The sequence below is a fragment of the Electrophorus electricus genome, chromosome 21, assembly GCF_013358815.1.
Source record: "Electrophorus electricus isolate fEleEle1 chromosome 21, fEleEle1.pri, whole genome shotgun sequence".
NCBI lineage: Eukaryota > Metazoa > Chordata > Actinopteri > Gymnotiformes > Gymnotidae > Electrophorus > Electrophorus electricus.
The window spans coordinates 5,177,541-5,191,997 of record NC_049555.1 but is presented as its reverse complement, the minus strand read 5'-3'; the positions used below and the strand labels follow the sequence as shown (position 1 = coordinate 5,191,997).

General features: G+C 40.4%; 1 protein-coding gene across 1 annotated transcript; it reads left to right on the top strand.

Moving 5' to 3' along the window:
• Window positions 1-10,154: 10,154 nt before the first annotated feature.
• ccdc130 (coiled-coil domain containing 130) lies at window positions 10,155-14,315 on the top strand. Its single transcript, XM_027016626.2, has 10 exons — window positions 10,155-10,410; window positions 10,796-10,851; window positions 10,952-11,005; window positions 11,111-11,193; window positions 11,333-11,388; window positions 11,510-11,570; window positions 12,118-12,260; window positions 12,383-12,555; window positions 12,798-12,936; window positions 13,128-14,315. The coding sequence occupies exons 2-10, from the start codon at window positions 10,849-10,851 to the stop codon at window positions 13,661-13,663; spliced, it is 1,248 nt and encodes a 415-aa protein (XP_026872427.1). The 5' UTR covers window positions 10,155-10,410; window positions 10,796-10,848; the 3' UTR covers window positions 13,664-14,315.
• The last annotated feature ends 142 nt before the right edge of the window (window positions 14,316-14,457 follow it).

The window sequence follows — 14,457 nt, the reverse complement described above, 5'->3', positions numbered from 1 at the left end:
CCTTCGTCTCTTTCGATTTTGTTCTCTTGTCTTGTGGAGATCAGAGGGGAGATACTGATCTGTAGCGGAGACCGGAGTGTGTATATATACTCATATGAAGTGGTTGTGGGAGGGTTTGGCCAAGTCCATCCCTCTCACCTGTGCTGGGGCAGGCAATCAACTAGACAAGATAGCTGAGGGTAGTTTGATCCCATAAAAATGTATATTAAAATGCCATAAATATAATTTTTGGACAGTCATGAGTATTTTTCCAATGCAAGACCCTGAGCGTATGGGAGGCACGGGTAAATCATTGAGGGCTGTTCACTGGGAGGCTACAGAAGGTCTCTATGATCTGGAGCTGTCATACCATAACCAGTCACATACCCAGGCCAGTCATATAAGAGGGCAAGTTATTATTCATGACTAATGATTGGTTGTGTACACATGATTGACATGACATGACCTGCTAGTGCTGTTTACATACCAACAGCCAGAGGCCACAAATGAGGAATGGGTTAAACAAAAAGGGGCAGGAGACGTAGAGGAACCATAATTAAAAAACAAAGCACATGGCAGTTATCCTTCTGACAATTCCAAGAAAGATGACCGTCCAATCCAAATCCAAACATAAATTCAGGGATTTTAACAGAAATGTGCCTTTTTTTGCTATCAGCATTCCTTAAGTAGCTATGAAGAGTTGAATGTTAGAGGAAACGTGGAATGTGTCTGACTGGCAGAAGAATTGCAGTAGAATCATTCATTCCCTACACTTTATAAGGACATGTTCAGGTGGAGAACAGGGAGGTGCCTTTTGGTTTTGGTTTTGTTTTGTTTTTTGCATGCATATTCTGATATTTTTCAATATTGCGAGGATTCTTGCAAGGGTAAAAGAATATCAGAAGAACACTTGGTCTAGTGTGGGCACACTGATGTCGAGCTGTATGCATCTAAATATGTGTAACTTTCTCAACAAGGAAGCCTGGGCCCACAGTCCTGAAAATATGGCACAATTTGATCATTTTGAAAACAAGGCATTTCACCACAGATTTGAATGTGTAGGGTTGATGTTGTGGGTTAAGCAGCCACCTCTTCTACCTGTATTTTAAACTCCTTCCATTTCCAGTCATTAGATCAGTTCAGTTATCTGCTGAGGTTTATTTCCCAGACAAGCAAAAACGAATTGTTCCACTTAACCAATGTGCATCTGATGCATATTTTCTGCACTCTAAATATCACACAATCCCTTCTACTAAAAAATATTTAATTTAAACAGCATTCAAGTTTAAACACATTTCAGCATATAAACCCTTCCTGAGTCTGAGTAGCATAACATTCGAAACATTACCTCTCGAACAGCTCCTGCGGTATTTATACTTCGATGCTCCAGTTTCAGATTGTGCCACTATACAATGCAACGCACACACGAGACTGATCAGGTTTAGTTAAGCGTTTAGTGAGTTGAAAAGGAGCAGGAGCACTAAACCTTTCAGGAGGATCTCACCCATCAGACTTTGTTTCACGGCACCATTACACTTGTGTAAGGGCTGCCCTTTTAACAGTGAGGAGGTTTTAGTTACAAGAAGGTCACTTTATTTTAATGAATCATCTAAGTATTCCTTGCTGTCTGGCTGGCCTGAAGTGGAGCTTTGGTTCTAGGTAGATATTACCTTCTGACCAGTCTGCAACTTCTGCAACTAATTCACCATCACAGGAAACAGAATCAATCATGGCTAATGATGGTCAGACAGTTTAGAGTTTTAAGGATGTTTTACACATACCCTTATATTAAAAAATAATATAATTCATACAATAGCAAATATCAAATGCTACAAATAGCTGTCACTTACTAATAGTGCATATGTAATAAACCTTAATGTTATTTTTATAGGGTCTTTCATACATTCATACATTACATTTCAGCTCAAAATGATTACAATTAACTAGAAACACTGTAGATTAACTGGTAAGAAAACAATTACATAAAATAAGGTGAACCAAAACATATTGATTTTAATAAGTAATTAAAATACTTTTGAAACATTAATTACTAAAGTTAAAATGTGTTAGATAAAGGGTAAATGTTTTGTTTTACTTATAGACTTCTATAGTTGTAGCTGTTCATTCACTGTTATTTAAGGTGGATGACTCTGAATATCTTCCAAGAAATTCCAAATCTTTGCAGCATAAAACCACAAGGCTGCTTCGCCACACTTTTTGTCGAGCTGCCTGAGGGGAAGACCAAAGTCTCCATCTTCTACACATCCAGGGAAGGGTGGAACCTACACCACAGTGAAGGTAGAGTGCAGAAGGAAAGGGGGAGACTGAAGCTGCACTCAAATATTCTCCTCACCCACACTACAGTCATCCAGGATCAGGGGATCAGTCTTCCTGGCGAGCCGTCCTGCATCCTGTCTGACAGAGGGCCCTAAAACCCCGTGGTTTGCAAGGTTTCCATACACGAATCAACACTTCTCCCATAGGGTCTGTCCATATTTACTGCCTGGAAAGCCAAGCGTCACGTACAGGATTATAGTCGGAGCGCTTTCCGCTACTGCTGGCTCCGCTGTTCATCAACTCACCGTGTGCTTGCTCTTGGTGTCTATGCTGCAGAGGAAACAGTTCAGTAAAATTGTATTGTGACATTATAATCCTATTAAGGAGGAATATCAACCATCTGTGATATTATACTACAAAATGCAATGTATTCACTTCAGCTACGTGCAGTGTTTTGTGCAGCAAAAAGTCTTAAAAAAAAAACTAAACTAAAAATTAGTTTTTATACAGATGATTGAGTTTCTGACAGAAAATAGTGTACAGACTCTAATAAGCCACAGCACAGAAATAGCTCTTGGAAAATTACTATTGGAAAATGTTACAAACTTCAGGACCAGTTACAACCTGGTTACAAACAGTTACAAAACCACAGATGTAGATTATCTTTAATAAATTAATAATAAAGTTTGAAATAATGTGTAACACATAAATACTATTTATTTGCTTAAACAACCTTCAACCTTCTGACTTTTTTAGGTGACCTGTTCGTGTCTTCTTTTTTTATAATTTATTTTTTAATTCTCCTTTTGCTAATTTCTTATTCTCTTCCCTGTCCTTTCTTCTCTGTTTGCACTTGTATTCTGTTTTATTTTGTCTGTGTGCACACTGAGATATAAAAATACGAAGTATTATTCTTCACCTGACGTTTTTGTGGGATTCCATTTCTCATTTTTATTACTCTTGAAATTATAGAACTGAAACTGGATTTTGCTACCTAGCTTTTGTCAGTCTGAATCAGTAAACAGTAAGTTATTAATGCATTCATGAGTTTTGAATGAGCAGAATTCCAAACTTGTAATGCATGCTTTCATGAGTTTTGAATGAGCAGAATTCCAAACTTGTAATGCATGCTTTCATGACTTTTAAATGAGCAATTTTCCAAGCTTGCATAAGATTATTAGTAGCTGGGCATGCCCAAACATTAAAGGGTTAGCTAAGAGCACAATTCAAAAGTTTGTAATCATCACTCAACATTTGAATAATATAAATGTTTTGAACTATATATATACATACAGCTCTGGAAAAAAGAGACCACTACAAAAAGGTTTTACAATTGATGGGTATGTGTTTGACCAGGCTGAGCAGTTTTGTTTTATTCTATAAACTACTAGCAACATTTCTTCCAAATTCCAGATAAAAATACTGTATTTTAGAGCATTTTTTTTTTTTTTTAATGAAAATGACTAATGGTCAGAATAACAAAACAGTTACAGAAATTTCAGACCACAAATAATCAAAGCCAAAGTCAAAGTCAGCTTTATTGTCAAGCAACTGAACGAGATTGCGTTTCTCCAAACTCTGATATGCAAACATACAATATACATAAAAGTAAGTGTACGAGACAAGACATGCAAAGAAAATGCAAAGAAAACAAGCTCATATTCATTTATAAACAACACAGTACTAATATTTCAACTTAGGATGAGTCATGAATGCAATATTTGGGGGAATAACCCTGATTTTGAATCCCATCTTTCATGCGTCTTGGCATGTTTTCCAGCAGTCTTTCACATTGCTGTTGGGTAACTTTATGCCACTCCTGGCACAGAAATTCCAGGAGCTCGGCTTTGTTTGATGGCTTGTAACCATCCAGCTTCCTCTTAATCACATTCCAGAGGTTTTCAGTGGGGTTCAGGTCTGGGGATTGGGCTGGCCAGGATAGGGTATTGATTTGGTGGTCCCTCATCCACACTTTGATTGACCTGGCTGTATGACATGGAGCATTGTCCTGTTGAAAAATCATCAGAGTTGGGGAACATTGTCAGAGCAGAAGGAAACAAGTTTTCTTCCAGCACAGTTTTGTAAGTGGCTTGATTCATATAGCCTTCACAAAGACAAATCTGCCCGATTCAAGCCTTGCTGAAACACCCACAGATCATCACCAAACCTGCATCAAATGTCACAGTGGGTGTGAGGCACTCTGGCTTGTAAGCCTCTCTAGGTCTCCGACTAACCATTACATGACCAGGCCATGGACAAAGCTGAAAATTGCACTCATCAGAGAAGATGACCTTACTCCAGTCTTCTACGATCCAATCCTTACAGTCTTTCGCAAACTTCAGTCTGGCTCTACTTTGCTTCTCATTGATGAAGGGCTTTTTTTCTAGCTTTGCACGACTTTAGCCCTGCCTCCAGAAGCCTGTTTCGAACCATCCTCGCTGTGCAATTCACTCCAGCTGCTGCATGCCATTCTTTTTGTAAGTCACCTGACGTCATCTTCCGGTTGTTAAGTAACATTCGAATGAGGTGGCAATCATCGCGATCGGTAGAGAGTCGTTTTCGACCTCTGCCAGTCTCTAGCTGTTGTTGTCCCATGTGTTTGCTGCTTGAGATTGTTCTTATGAACCACAGTTTTTGAAATTCTCAGGATGGAAGCAACCTGACACTCACTGTATCCCTCTGCAAGTAAAGCTACAATTGAACCCTTCTTTTCCTCATTAAGAACCTTTCTTTTCAACTCTTCTGGCATGGTCTGTAGCTGTATTTTGACTACACTTATGTTTTGGGTGGTCCTAGCACTGCTTTTCCCATCCAGCTGGTTCTATAACAGGAGAAGAATGATGACAGCAGCAGTAGTTTTTATACTGTTGCTCATTAGAACAGGATTTTCTTAAGGTGATCACCTATTCAGCATCTCATTAAGTTGAATGAGGTGTGTCTGTGAAGGAATTCAACAAACACTTGAATGGAATGCCTGCTGTATATGTGGAGATGCTGATTTAAGAAAAATGTAAGAAAAATTGGAGTGGTCTCATTTTTTTTTCTGGAGCTGTATATATATATATATATATATATATATATATATATATATATATATATATATATATATATATATATATATATATATATATATATATATGAATGACTCTAGCAAGATGTGTATAATTAATCAAGTAGTGTAATAATGGCTGAGAGATTTGTTTAGCATTAGGAGCGATGTTATAATGGCTGAGAGATTTGTATAGCATTAGGAACGATGTTCTAATGTCTTAGATATCAGTATATAATTAATAACGATGGTGAAATGTCTGGAAGATACATTTAACAAATTATATTATCTGTATTGTAAGGTGGATACTTTGCAGAGGAATTAGTTCACATAGAAAAATTTATTATATTATAATGTATTATATAAACCCTTTTAGTGTCTGGTTTATGTTCATTAAATATATACTACATTGGCTCTATACTGGATAAATTGTTAAATAAAGAAAATAAAGAGTTGAATAAATATGAAAGATTTTGAAAGATTTGAAAGATTAGTGTAGGAAGACCATTAATCATAGTTTCTTAAAGGCAAATGGGTGATGCTGAGCTCCTTAAATAATGATACATGGAGCAGGAACAAGAGCAGGAACACGATTCCTCTTGTGTGATCAGACCCATTTGTTGAGCTTTGAAATTTGTTAGTTTCTTCATTTGCAGTAAATGGGTTATGGGCAGAATTCCTCTTGTATCAAATTGAGAAGGTCACATTACATTTATTTTCTTAAATTATGACAAATCTTTTTGTCAAGGGATAAATGTTTGAAGCAAAAATATGAGGTGAAATTCCAAACTTATAGAATGTATATTTTATCACATATTTATTTATTTTGTCAGCATTCTTAGTCAGTGCCACATTAACTTCAGTGCACTTTTTAAGCTTTTAAGTTTTTACAGACAGGAGCACATCTGACATAATTCAATCAAGTCTGTATATTTATAACAGAGATACAACTGAAAAATGAGGTGCAGTTATTTTTCCTGCACTGCACAACAAAGCCATGAGCTGGTGTGTGTGCAGTGCTGAAGTGCTACGGTCTCCCAGTGGACCTAATCCAGGAGAAACTTCCAAACAGGAGCTATTTTTGTCCCGTTTTGTCCATCTGTTCTTCAACCACAGCAAATCTACCTGCCTACTTCAGATGTACCCGCCTGCCTCAGATCTATCAGACGAACAAGAACACAGAGAAAATTCTTCCTTAAGAGACGGTCCAGATGCATTATCTGGATGTTATTAAACATGGATAAATTCTGAAATCTGGGGGATTATGATATTTAATCTAGATAAATTATAAAACAATCAACTTCAGTCATTTGGATACTGGCAGCAGGTTAAGCACGGAGTGGCTAATGAGATCTTGTAGTGTGTGAGGGTATGTGTGTGTGTGTGTGTGTGTGTGTGTGTGTGTGTGTGTGTGTGTGTGTGTGTGTGTGTGTGTGTGTGTGTGTGTGTGTGTGTGTGTGTAGGAAACAAAGCCTGGGTCTGATTCCTGTGGTGTACACTCAGATAAGAAACAGAACTCCAGCCAGACCTTCTAATGTGTCTGCTGTGCAGTAAGCTCTCTCCTCCCTAGTGTGTTAAGCGCATGTTTTATTGAGTGTAGGTGAGAGTGGTTTTTCCATTGTGTGACACTAATACGAGATTCCTGCCATTCTAGGCTCAGACAGGGTCTGATTCCATAGTGTCTGAGTAAGGACATTCCGGAGGGATCTTCCACTGTATTCCTCCTTACTTGCTCCTTGCAGAAACTCACGGAAGGAATGCCCCCTTTATGGCTGGATTTAGAAAGATGAATGGCTATTGCATTTCTCTTTCCTCTCCACTCTGTGCACTCTGCTCGCTGTCTTTCCTCTCATCCCTCATCTCTGGAAACCTTGTGTACTTCACTGCAATTTTGACTCCCTCTATACCTATCTGTGTATACATGTGCTGCGGCATGGAGGTTTTCATGCTCCTGGATCCCTGACATTAGGGAGAATAAACGTTCTCTATGGTTTGGATCAGCACCGTGCTGAGCTGTGCAAGAGAAGCTGTTGTCTGATCCACAGTCACACTGTGAGCTGACCACTGCAGGACCTTCGCAGCACGTGCCCAGCGTCTGTAGTGTTGGGCCTGTCACATTCTCCTTCAGTAGGGTCTTGGTGTTCGCCCACTGCAGAGTTCAGTGTTTTCACATCCAACTCAGCAGCTAATTACCAAGACATCAAACATGTAAGAGCCTGGAAAACCAGTTTGACTCCCCTCTACTAAAGCCATAACTAGTTTACAAGACACTATCCTTAGATTTGCCCAAGTATTCCAAATGAATGTATCTGGGTTGGTTATATGTTTCTTCTTATGATAAATAATCCTCTGGCTCAAAGGAATGGTGACTTTACCTCATGACCATGCAACAGATGAGCATCCATGTGCAGTTGTTAGAATGCTGTATGCGCAACTTGCTCAGACTAAGGAGCACTCCAATAGGGTCAGAACTGCGCCCTAATCAGCACTAAGTCTCTGGAACCTATCACACTCATAACTTGGTTGTTGACACTCTGTAAAGTGTGTTGTTTTAAATGTTGTTTTATGTATGTGTTTAGGTAGGATTTGCTTGCTCTGTGATGGCTTCAAGCCTAAAATATGAGATACATATATAATATATAAGGGTTATCTTAGAGAACTGAATAAAAAGAAAATAGCTGCTCACTTCCTTTAAGAAAAAATAAGGTGGATGCCCTTAGTCTTATCTACTGTCATGGTGGCTCCTGCATAGGAATGTCCATGCGAGATTTTCAGGATATCCTTCTGGCTCTGCCCAGTCTCAGACCAGTCAGCACCCTGACTCCACTCAAGCTATTAACTGTACGTGCTTCTTATTGAGGACTACTATTTTAGTCTCAACAGTGCCTTTGCTAAGCCAGTTCTTTATTGGTTTTCTGCCTATTGTTTTCTAGGGTTTGTTTGGTTTGTTTCATTGTCTTTACAATTTACAAAGCTTACTGCTGTCCTTCTGACTGTGTTCACCATTCGGTGATATCCTTCATTTGACTTGTTCTTGGTGTTCATAATTACTGTATGATCAGTGTTACATTTTGATAGGAATAATAAATGGGACCCAACTGACAGTCAGAAGACTGGCCACCAAGAGAGTAGCGCATTTACAAAATTAATGGAAGTTGAAGAGTAGAGTATCTAGAGTATTAAACAAAATATACAAGAATAGTACAGGTAATATATATAGTACAGTAGAGTTTGCCTTTTGCTGTCCTTGATGAAGACCCTGTTACAGCCTGGTTCAGGTTTCCTCTACAGACACACTTGATCCAGCCAATGGAAGACCTGATCGGTTGAGCCAGGTGGGTTAATCACTAAACAGCAGACTGCTGGGGATCTTCAGCACAGGCTCTGCTGAACCCTGTCCTACAGAGAGGTGTGTGCATGTTTACGGTCGCGGCACTGGGGCTCAGGTGTTCGGCAAGGTCACCGGAGCATTCCGGATGGTGCAGGCCTTTTTTCTTTGGCCCATATAGGGCTTGTCTGCTCTGGCCGGGAATGCAGGGGCCTTTGTGGGAAGCATTTTGAGAGAATTAGTGTGGAATCCCAAACTCGCTGTGCGGCTGGTGTTTACGCCGTAAATCCGAGCCGGCACACCTGAGGCCGAGGACAGCGGCCGACCTCCTCCACCGCCACGCATATTCCACGTCTGTCTCACTGTCTCCATCAACCCATCCCACTTCACTCTCCTCCTCTGTCTCATTGTCTCCATCAACCCATCCCACCTCAATCGTGTCCAATGGCTCAGATGGACATTTGAAAAAGTGAAGAGGATCTGTTCTGGATATACTAATGGTTCCCTCTACATAAAACTACTGTTCCTCTCTCCCCATCACTCTGTCCCTTTGCTACATCTCTCGTTACTCCATCATCATTTCATCCTAAAACACTGTTGATATCTGTTGATAGCTTCTATCTCTTTATTTAAAGCTTATATTCTGTGTTACTCTATTAGTCGCCACTGTAGCACTGCCCCTTTTACAAAAAAAAAAGAAAAAGAAAAAAAGAACGTTTCTTCTGGTTTTGTCCTGCAAGGAAACCCTTTTAAAGTATGTCATAGGAATTCTTTTACACATATTTTACACACATAACATGCCCTTATATCATACTTTTAAAGAACAAAAGAACCATCAAAAAATGAGTTTGAAAATGAGCTGTTATTGGATCTCTGACTGAAGGGGGTTACTGTTCATTACTAGACACCTACATTGCTTACACACTTGATTCAATGCAATGTTCCAAAAAAGGGATTTGAAACTGGAATATTACAGTTATGTCTCAATGGATTGTGGTTTACACCACAGCTTCCAGAATGATTGAAATATGATTATTGCCATGCTACAGGAATAATCACAACTCCGGTAAGTGAAGGACTTAATGTGAGTGTACTCTATAGAGTGGATTCTTAATTGATAAAGAGCAATTTGTCACATCCGCATCTGTTCTTTTAGTGGTCACAGTAGCCTAATTTACATGTGATCAGAAGGAAGGCACTTAATGCACCTGAATTTTCCAGAAAACAGAAAAGGCTTCAGTCATCCATGCTTCTTGTCTGACCACCTGGCAGACATATCCCATCTGAGAGCGATGGGCAGAAGGAAAATTCCAATGTCATGGCTCACACTGTAATATCTCAGTTGGTAGAGTATCCACAGCTATTTTAAGTAAATATGTACCAGATAAATAATAGGGGGATATTTTCAGTCTAGGTCTGTGCCAAACACTGATTCCCAGAGGGTTTCCTTTACACTGACCCTGCTTGCTCTGTTAAGGGAGACAATTTTAAAGTTAGAGGCCTGTGAGCACAGCATTCTGATCTAAACAAAACCATATCATCCCGAAGACGTACGTCCTTGTCTCTGCAGGGCTGCAGTTGGGTGCCTCTGTGGGGCAGTTAGTTCCCCTATGTAGTATTTAAGATAATACTCCGTTCACTAGGAGGCGATGTGGTAATGTTGGGACAGTATTGCTTCAATACCTAAAGTCGCGAAGAAATGCAAACGTAACCTAGTTAGTTAGCTAGCTAGGTATAGTTGGCATAGACGAGTTTGTTCTTCGGGATTCACAATTTGGTGAGTATTAGCCAGATAAACGTTAACATAACATGTTTGTCACGTTTTTGAAGTGCCATAGTATGTGGCCACATATTAATGTGCAAGTGGACGCAAAGAAGTCCTAATGTCAAAGCTCTGGCAAAAGTACCAAGCCAGTAGTGCAGCTAGTGTGATGCTAGCTTCATGTTTGTTAGCCAGCTAGCCGGCTAGCAAGTGAAGAAACGACCTAGTTGTTTGTTATATTCACTTAGTGAATAACAGCAGCTTAAAATGTAGCGTTAGCTAGCTAATTGTCTCTTAACAGCGCTAGAGTAGCTAACTTATCAATATCAACGCCTTACCTAACCTAACGCTAGCTAGCTACAACCTTCTCTAATTTTTTTCTGTCCTAAAATTGCTTAAGGTGCGCATCGTCCCGTCCCCTTTCTGAGAGACAGCTGAACTTTAACCGGCAACATGGTTTGTGACCTTTACCACTATTGTAGCTATAATGTATAACTAATATTGTCATAGATCAAGTAAACAACATTTGCTTTTTTAATGGCTGTGACTTCCTTAGGGGGAGAGAAAAGGAGTCAACAAGTATTACCCTCCAGATTTTGACCCCGCTAAAGTAAGACATGAATACTTCGTTTTAGCTCAATCAGTACACGAATTAAAAAACGTACGAGAACAGCTAGCAGGTATTTTGTAATTCTGTGTCTGTCTCAATCTACAGCATGGCTCTATCAACGGTTACTGGAACACTCATCCGCTGCGGGAGAGAGCCAGGAAACTCTCGCAGGGCATCCTTATCATTAGGTAGTACACACACACACACACACACACACACACACACACACACACACACGTTTTGTCTCTGTCACATTAAACCCATCACTCAAAATGTCTTGTCCCCTCTCATTTGAGCTTGTCAAACTCTTGTGTCTGGTGCCTGCAGGTTTGAGATGCCCTATAATATCTGGTGTGATGGCTGTAAGAATCACATTGGCATGGGTAAGCATCCAGCGGGCTTATTCATGGACAAGGGGTTGTGGAACAGCTTGCTAAGACTCTTGACTTATCTAAATTCATGACATTGTGCATCTTGTACCAAGACTATTGCTTGGCTTTTCAGGGGTTCGATATAATGCAGAAAAGAAGAAAGTGGGGAATTATTACACTACACCAATATACAGGTAATTGTTACACTACACCAGTATACAGGTAATTGTTACACTACACCAATATACAGGTAGTTATCACACTATGCCAATAAACAGGTACCTAACGCTCTGGCCACATGATACCAGTTACAGGTTCACATCATGTTACGGGAGCAGCAGAGTGAAAAGTGTAGCTATGTGATCTCTGGATACTGCAAAACATAGCAGATTATGGTCATTTTCTAGTGTTCAAATAGTTGTTCTGCTTGGGAAGATATAGTGGGGATATATCATCATTTCCCATTAATCTTATGTGAGCTACCAATAGCCTTAGAGTTATGTGTGATTCATGAATGACACTCATTTACAGTTAGTTTGTCATTTGAAATGCAGTTGTTTAACATGTGGGCTCAAAGCCTATGAGAACCTTAACATCAGAAGTACAAATATATTTCACAGAAATTATAATGAACCCCTAAGTATTATGCATTTACATACATACGTTTACAGTATTATTTTTATATATTAACTTGTCGGAATAATTTAAACATGACTTTGCTGTGTGTTTTGAAAACCCAAGGTTTAGAATGAAGTGCCACCTGTGTGTGAACTACATAGAGATGCAGACCGACCCGGCCACCTGTGATTACGTCATCGTGAGCGGAGCCACACGGAAAGAGGAGAGATGGGATATGGCTGAAAATGAACAGATTCTCACCACTGGTAAAGCGCGCGTGCACACACACACACACCTTTTTAATTCTACTGTAGTGACTGATGCTGTTGTCCATATGTTTGTTCATGCCCATGCTCTCTCTGTGTCTTTATTTGCTGGTGTCACCCAGAGCGCAGTGAGAAGGAGAAGCTTGAAACGGATGCGATGTATAAGCTGGATCATGGTGGAAAAGACAAAGAGAAGCTACGTGCAGCTATTCCCTCACTTTCTGAGCTGCAGGAGCACCAGTCTGGATGGAAGGATGATTTTCAGCTCAACAGTGCCCTACGTAGGAAGTTTAGGGTATGTTCAGGGAATCTGCATTGACTACTGCAGACTGGTGCCATGGTCCTTTGTCCCTGCCACACTTTTCTGCTTTCACTTTTAATTTTTCTGCAACATGTCTGTCTATCCCCTGCATTAACATTACAGCTGCCATAATAGGGATTGCACTCCTCATGGAACTCTGATGATTTTAAGTTATTGACCAAGACATTTAGCTCTGTAAACTATACAGTATTTCTATGCGCTGTCTGTACACACAGGAGGAGAAGAAAGTGATATCTGAGGAGGAGGAGAAAGACGATGCTGTGCGTAAGAGGATGGGTCTGTCTATCCCTCTTTTACCGGAGAAGGAGGAGGACAAGAAGCTTGCCTCTCTGCTTACCTTCCAGAGCCCTGACTGTGAGGAACACTGAGCTGCCTTTTATTCTGTCTTTGTGTCTTCTGTCATTTTTGTTGATGCTTCCAGTGTGGGAGAACTGGGGAAACATCCTTTTTGATTATTTGGAGAGACACTTGCACTGAAGTCTCTTCCTTTACTTGTTTCTCTGATCCCATTTCTGTGGTTCTCTCTCATCGTTCTCGTGTCTCAGCATATGATGACAGGCAGCAGACGAAGAGGCAACAGATCTCATCGCGCTCCTGGTTCGGCACCTCCTCCAGTCCGTCAGGGGGCGCCATGGGGAGCCTACTGCAGCGACTTGGTCAGCGGGGAAGAGACGTTGCTGCAGCAAAGGCACTCAGTTCTACCCCGTCCTGTTCACTTAGCCTAGTGCGCAGGAAGTCGGAGGGGGGTAGCTCGGCACCCAACACCCCCAGCTCAACCCCGCCCACTACCGCCACCTCCCCCAGATCACGCCCCCGCTCCCTTTCGAGCCCGGACAGAGCAGACTCGGAGACCACGTGCATACAAAGCACTGACCTACACGCAGACACTCCCGTGGCACGGCCCTCTGTGGAGAGACTGCACATGCATGCACAAGGAAGCACGTCAGACACACACACACCTAACGCAGACGGGAGAGGGACAGAAGACACCTTCGTGGCCCTGCGTGAGGTTGTAGGGGACAGCAGTGGGAGGTCTCTAGTAGCAGACTACAGCGATTCAGACTCGGACCCAGGACAGTGAGCAGCTCGGGCTTTGGAGCAGCACAATTAAAAACACCACAAGTGTTGCAGGATGACTATTTGGAATCATATATTAGAGTGCGTTAGGCCATATCTTTTTTTTTTTTTTTTTTTTAAAGTATGAGCTGACTTGCAGGCAGTTAAAACTTGACATGTCTAATACCTTTTCCCCATTACCCTGTAAATAAACTTAAGATCTGGCTCTGCTGCAGTAACACACTCTTAATAAAAATCCACTTATTAAATCCGTAACCTGTTAATAAATCGTAAAAAGCGATTTATTAAATAATGTTGCTGTTGTACAGAGCTTTGTTTGTCTGTTAATTTCAAGACATCTGTAGTGGAAATAAAAAATACTATGATGTTCTATGGACAATGATAATGTATAAAAAGACTCCTACATGAGAACTGTATTTAACTTGTTTCATTGTCAAATTAATAAGTTTGTTTCAGTAGGTGGGAAAAACTCCTTTATACTAAGCATGTGAGTCAGGCTGGACAGCTCCATTATGTGACTGTCGTGAGCCTGTGCAGCAGCTGAAGTGTCAGTACTCCACTTATTAACATGTTGGAATGTGTTGGCTGGTATCAGCAAATCACTAAGCATTACGTTCTGAATTACTACCATGAATAAAAGCTACTAGGAGATTACACTGATGTTCATGACAAATATTTACTGAAAAAGGTAAAGGCAAAATGCCAAAGAAATCTCTTTCATTCTTCCATCCCAGTCGTTGCATTTGTTGACATTTGTGTGATTGATTGTTATGTTGCCTTTGTTGACATTTGTGCCAT

Excerpts from the sequence above, each read along its gene's own strand:
- ccdc130 (XM_027016626.2), top strand. Across the intron at positions 11,389-11,509 it reads TAAGAATCACATTGGCATGG|GGGTTCGATATAATGCAGAA; the intron begins GTAAGCATCCAG and ends TTGGCTTTTCAG. Across the intron at positions 12,556-12,797 it reads CCCTACGTAGGAAGTTTAGG|GAGGAGAAGAAAGTGATATC; the intron begins GTATGTTCAGGG and ends CTGTACACACAG.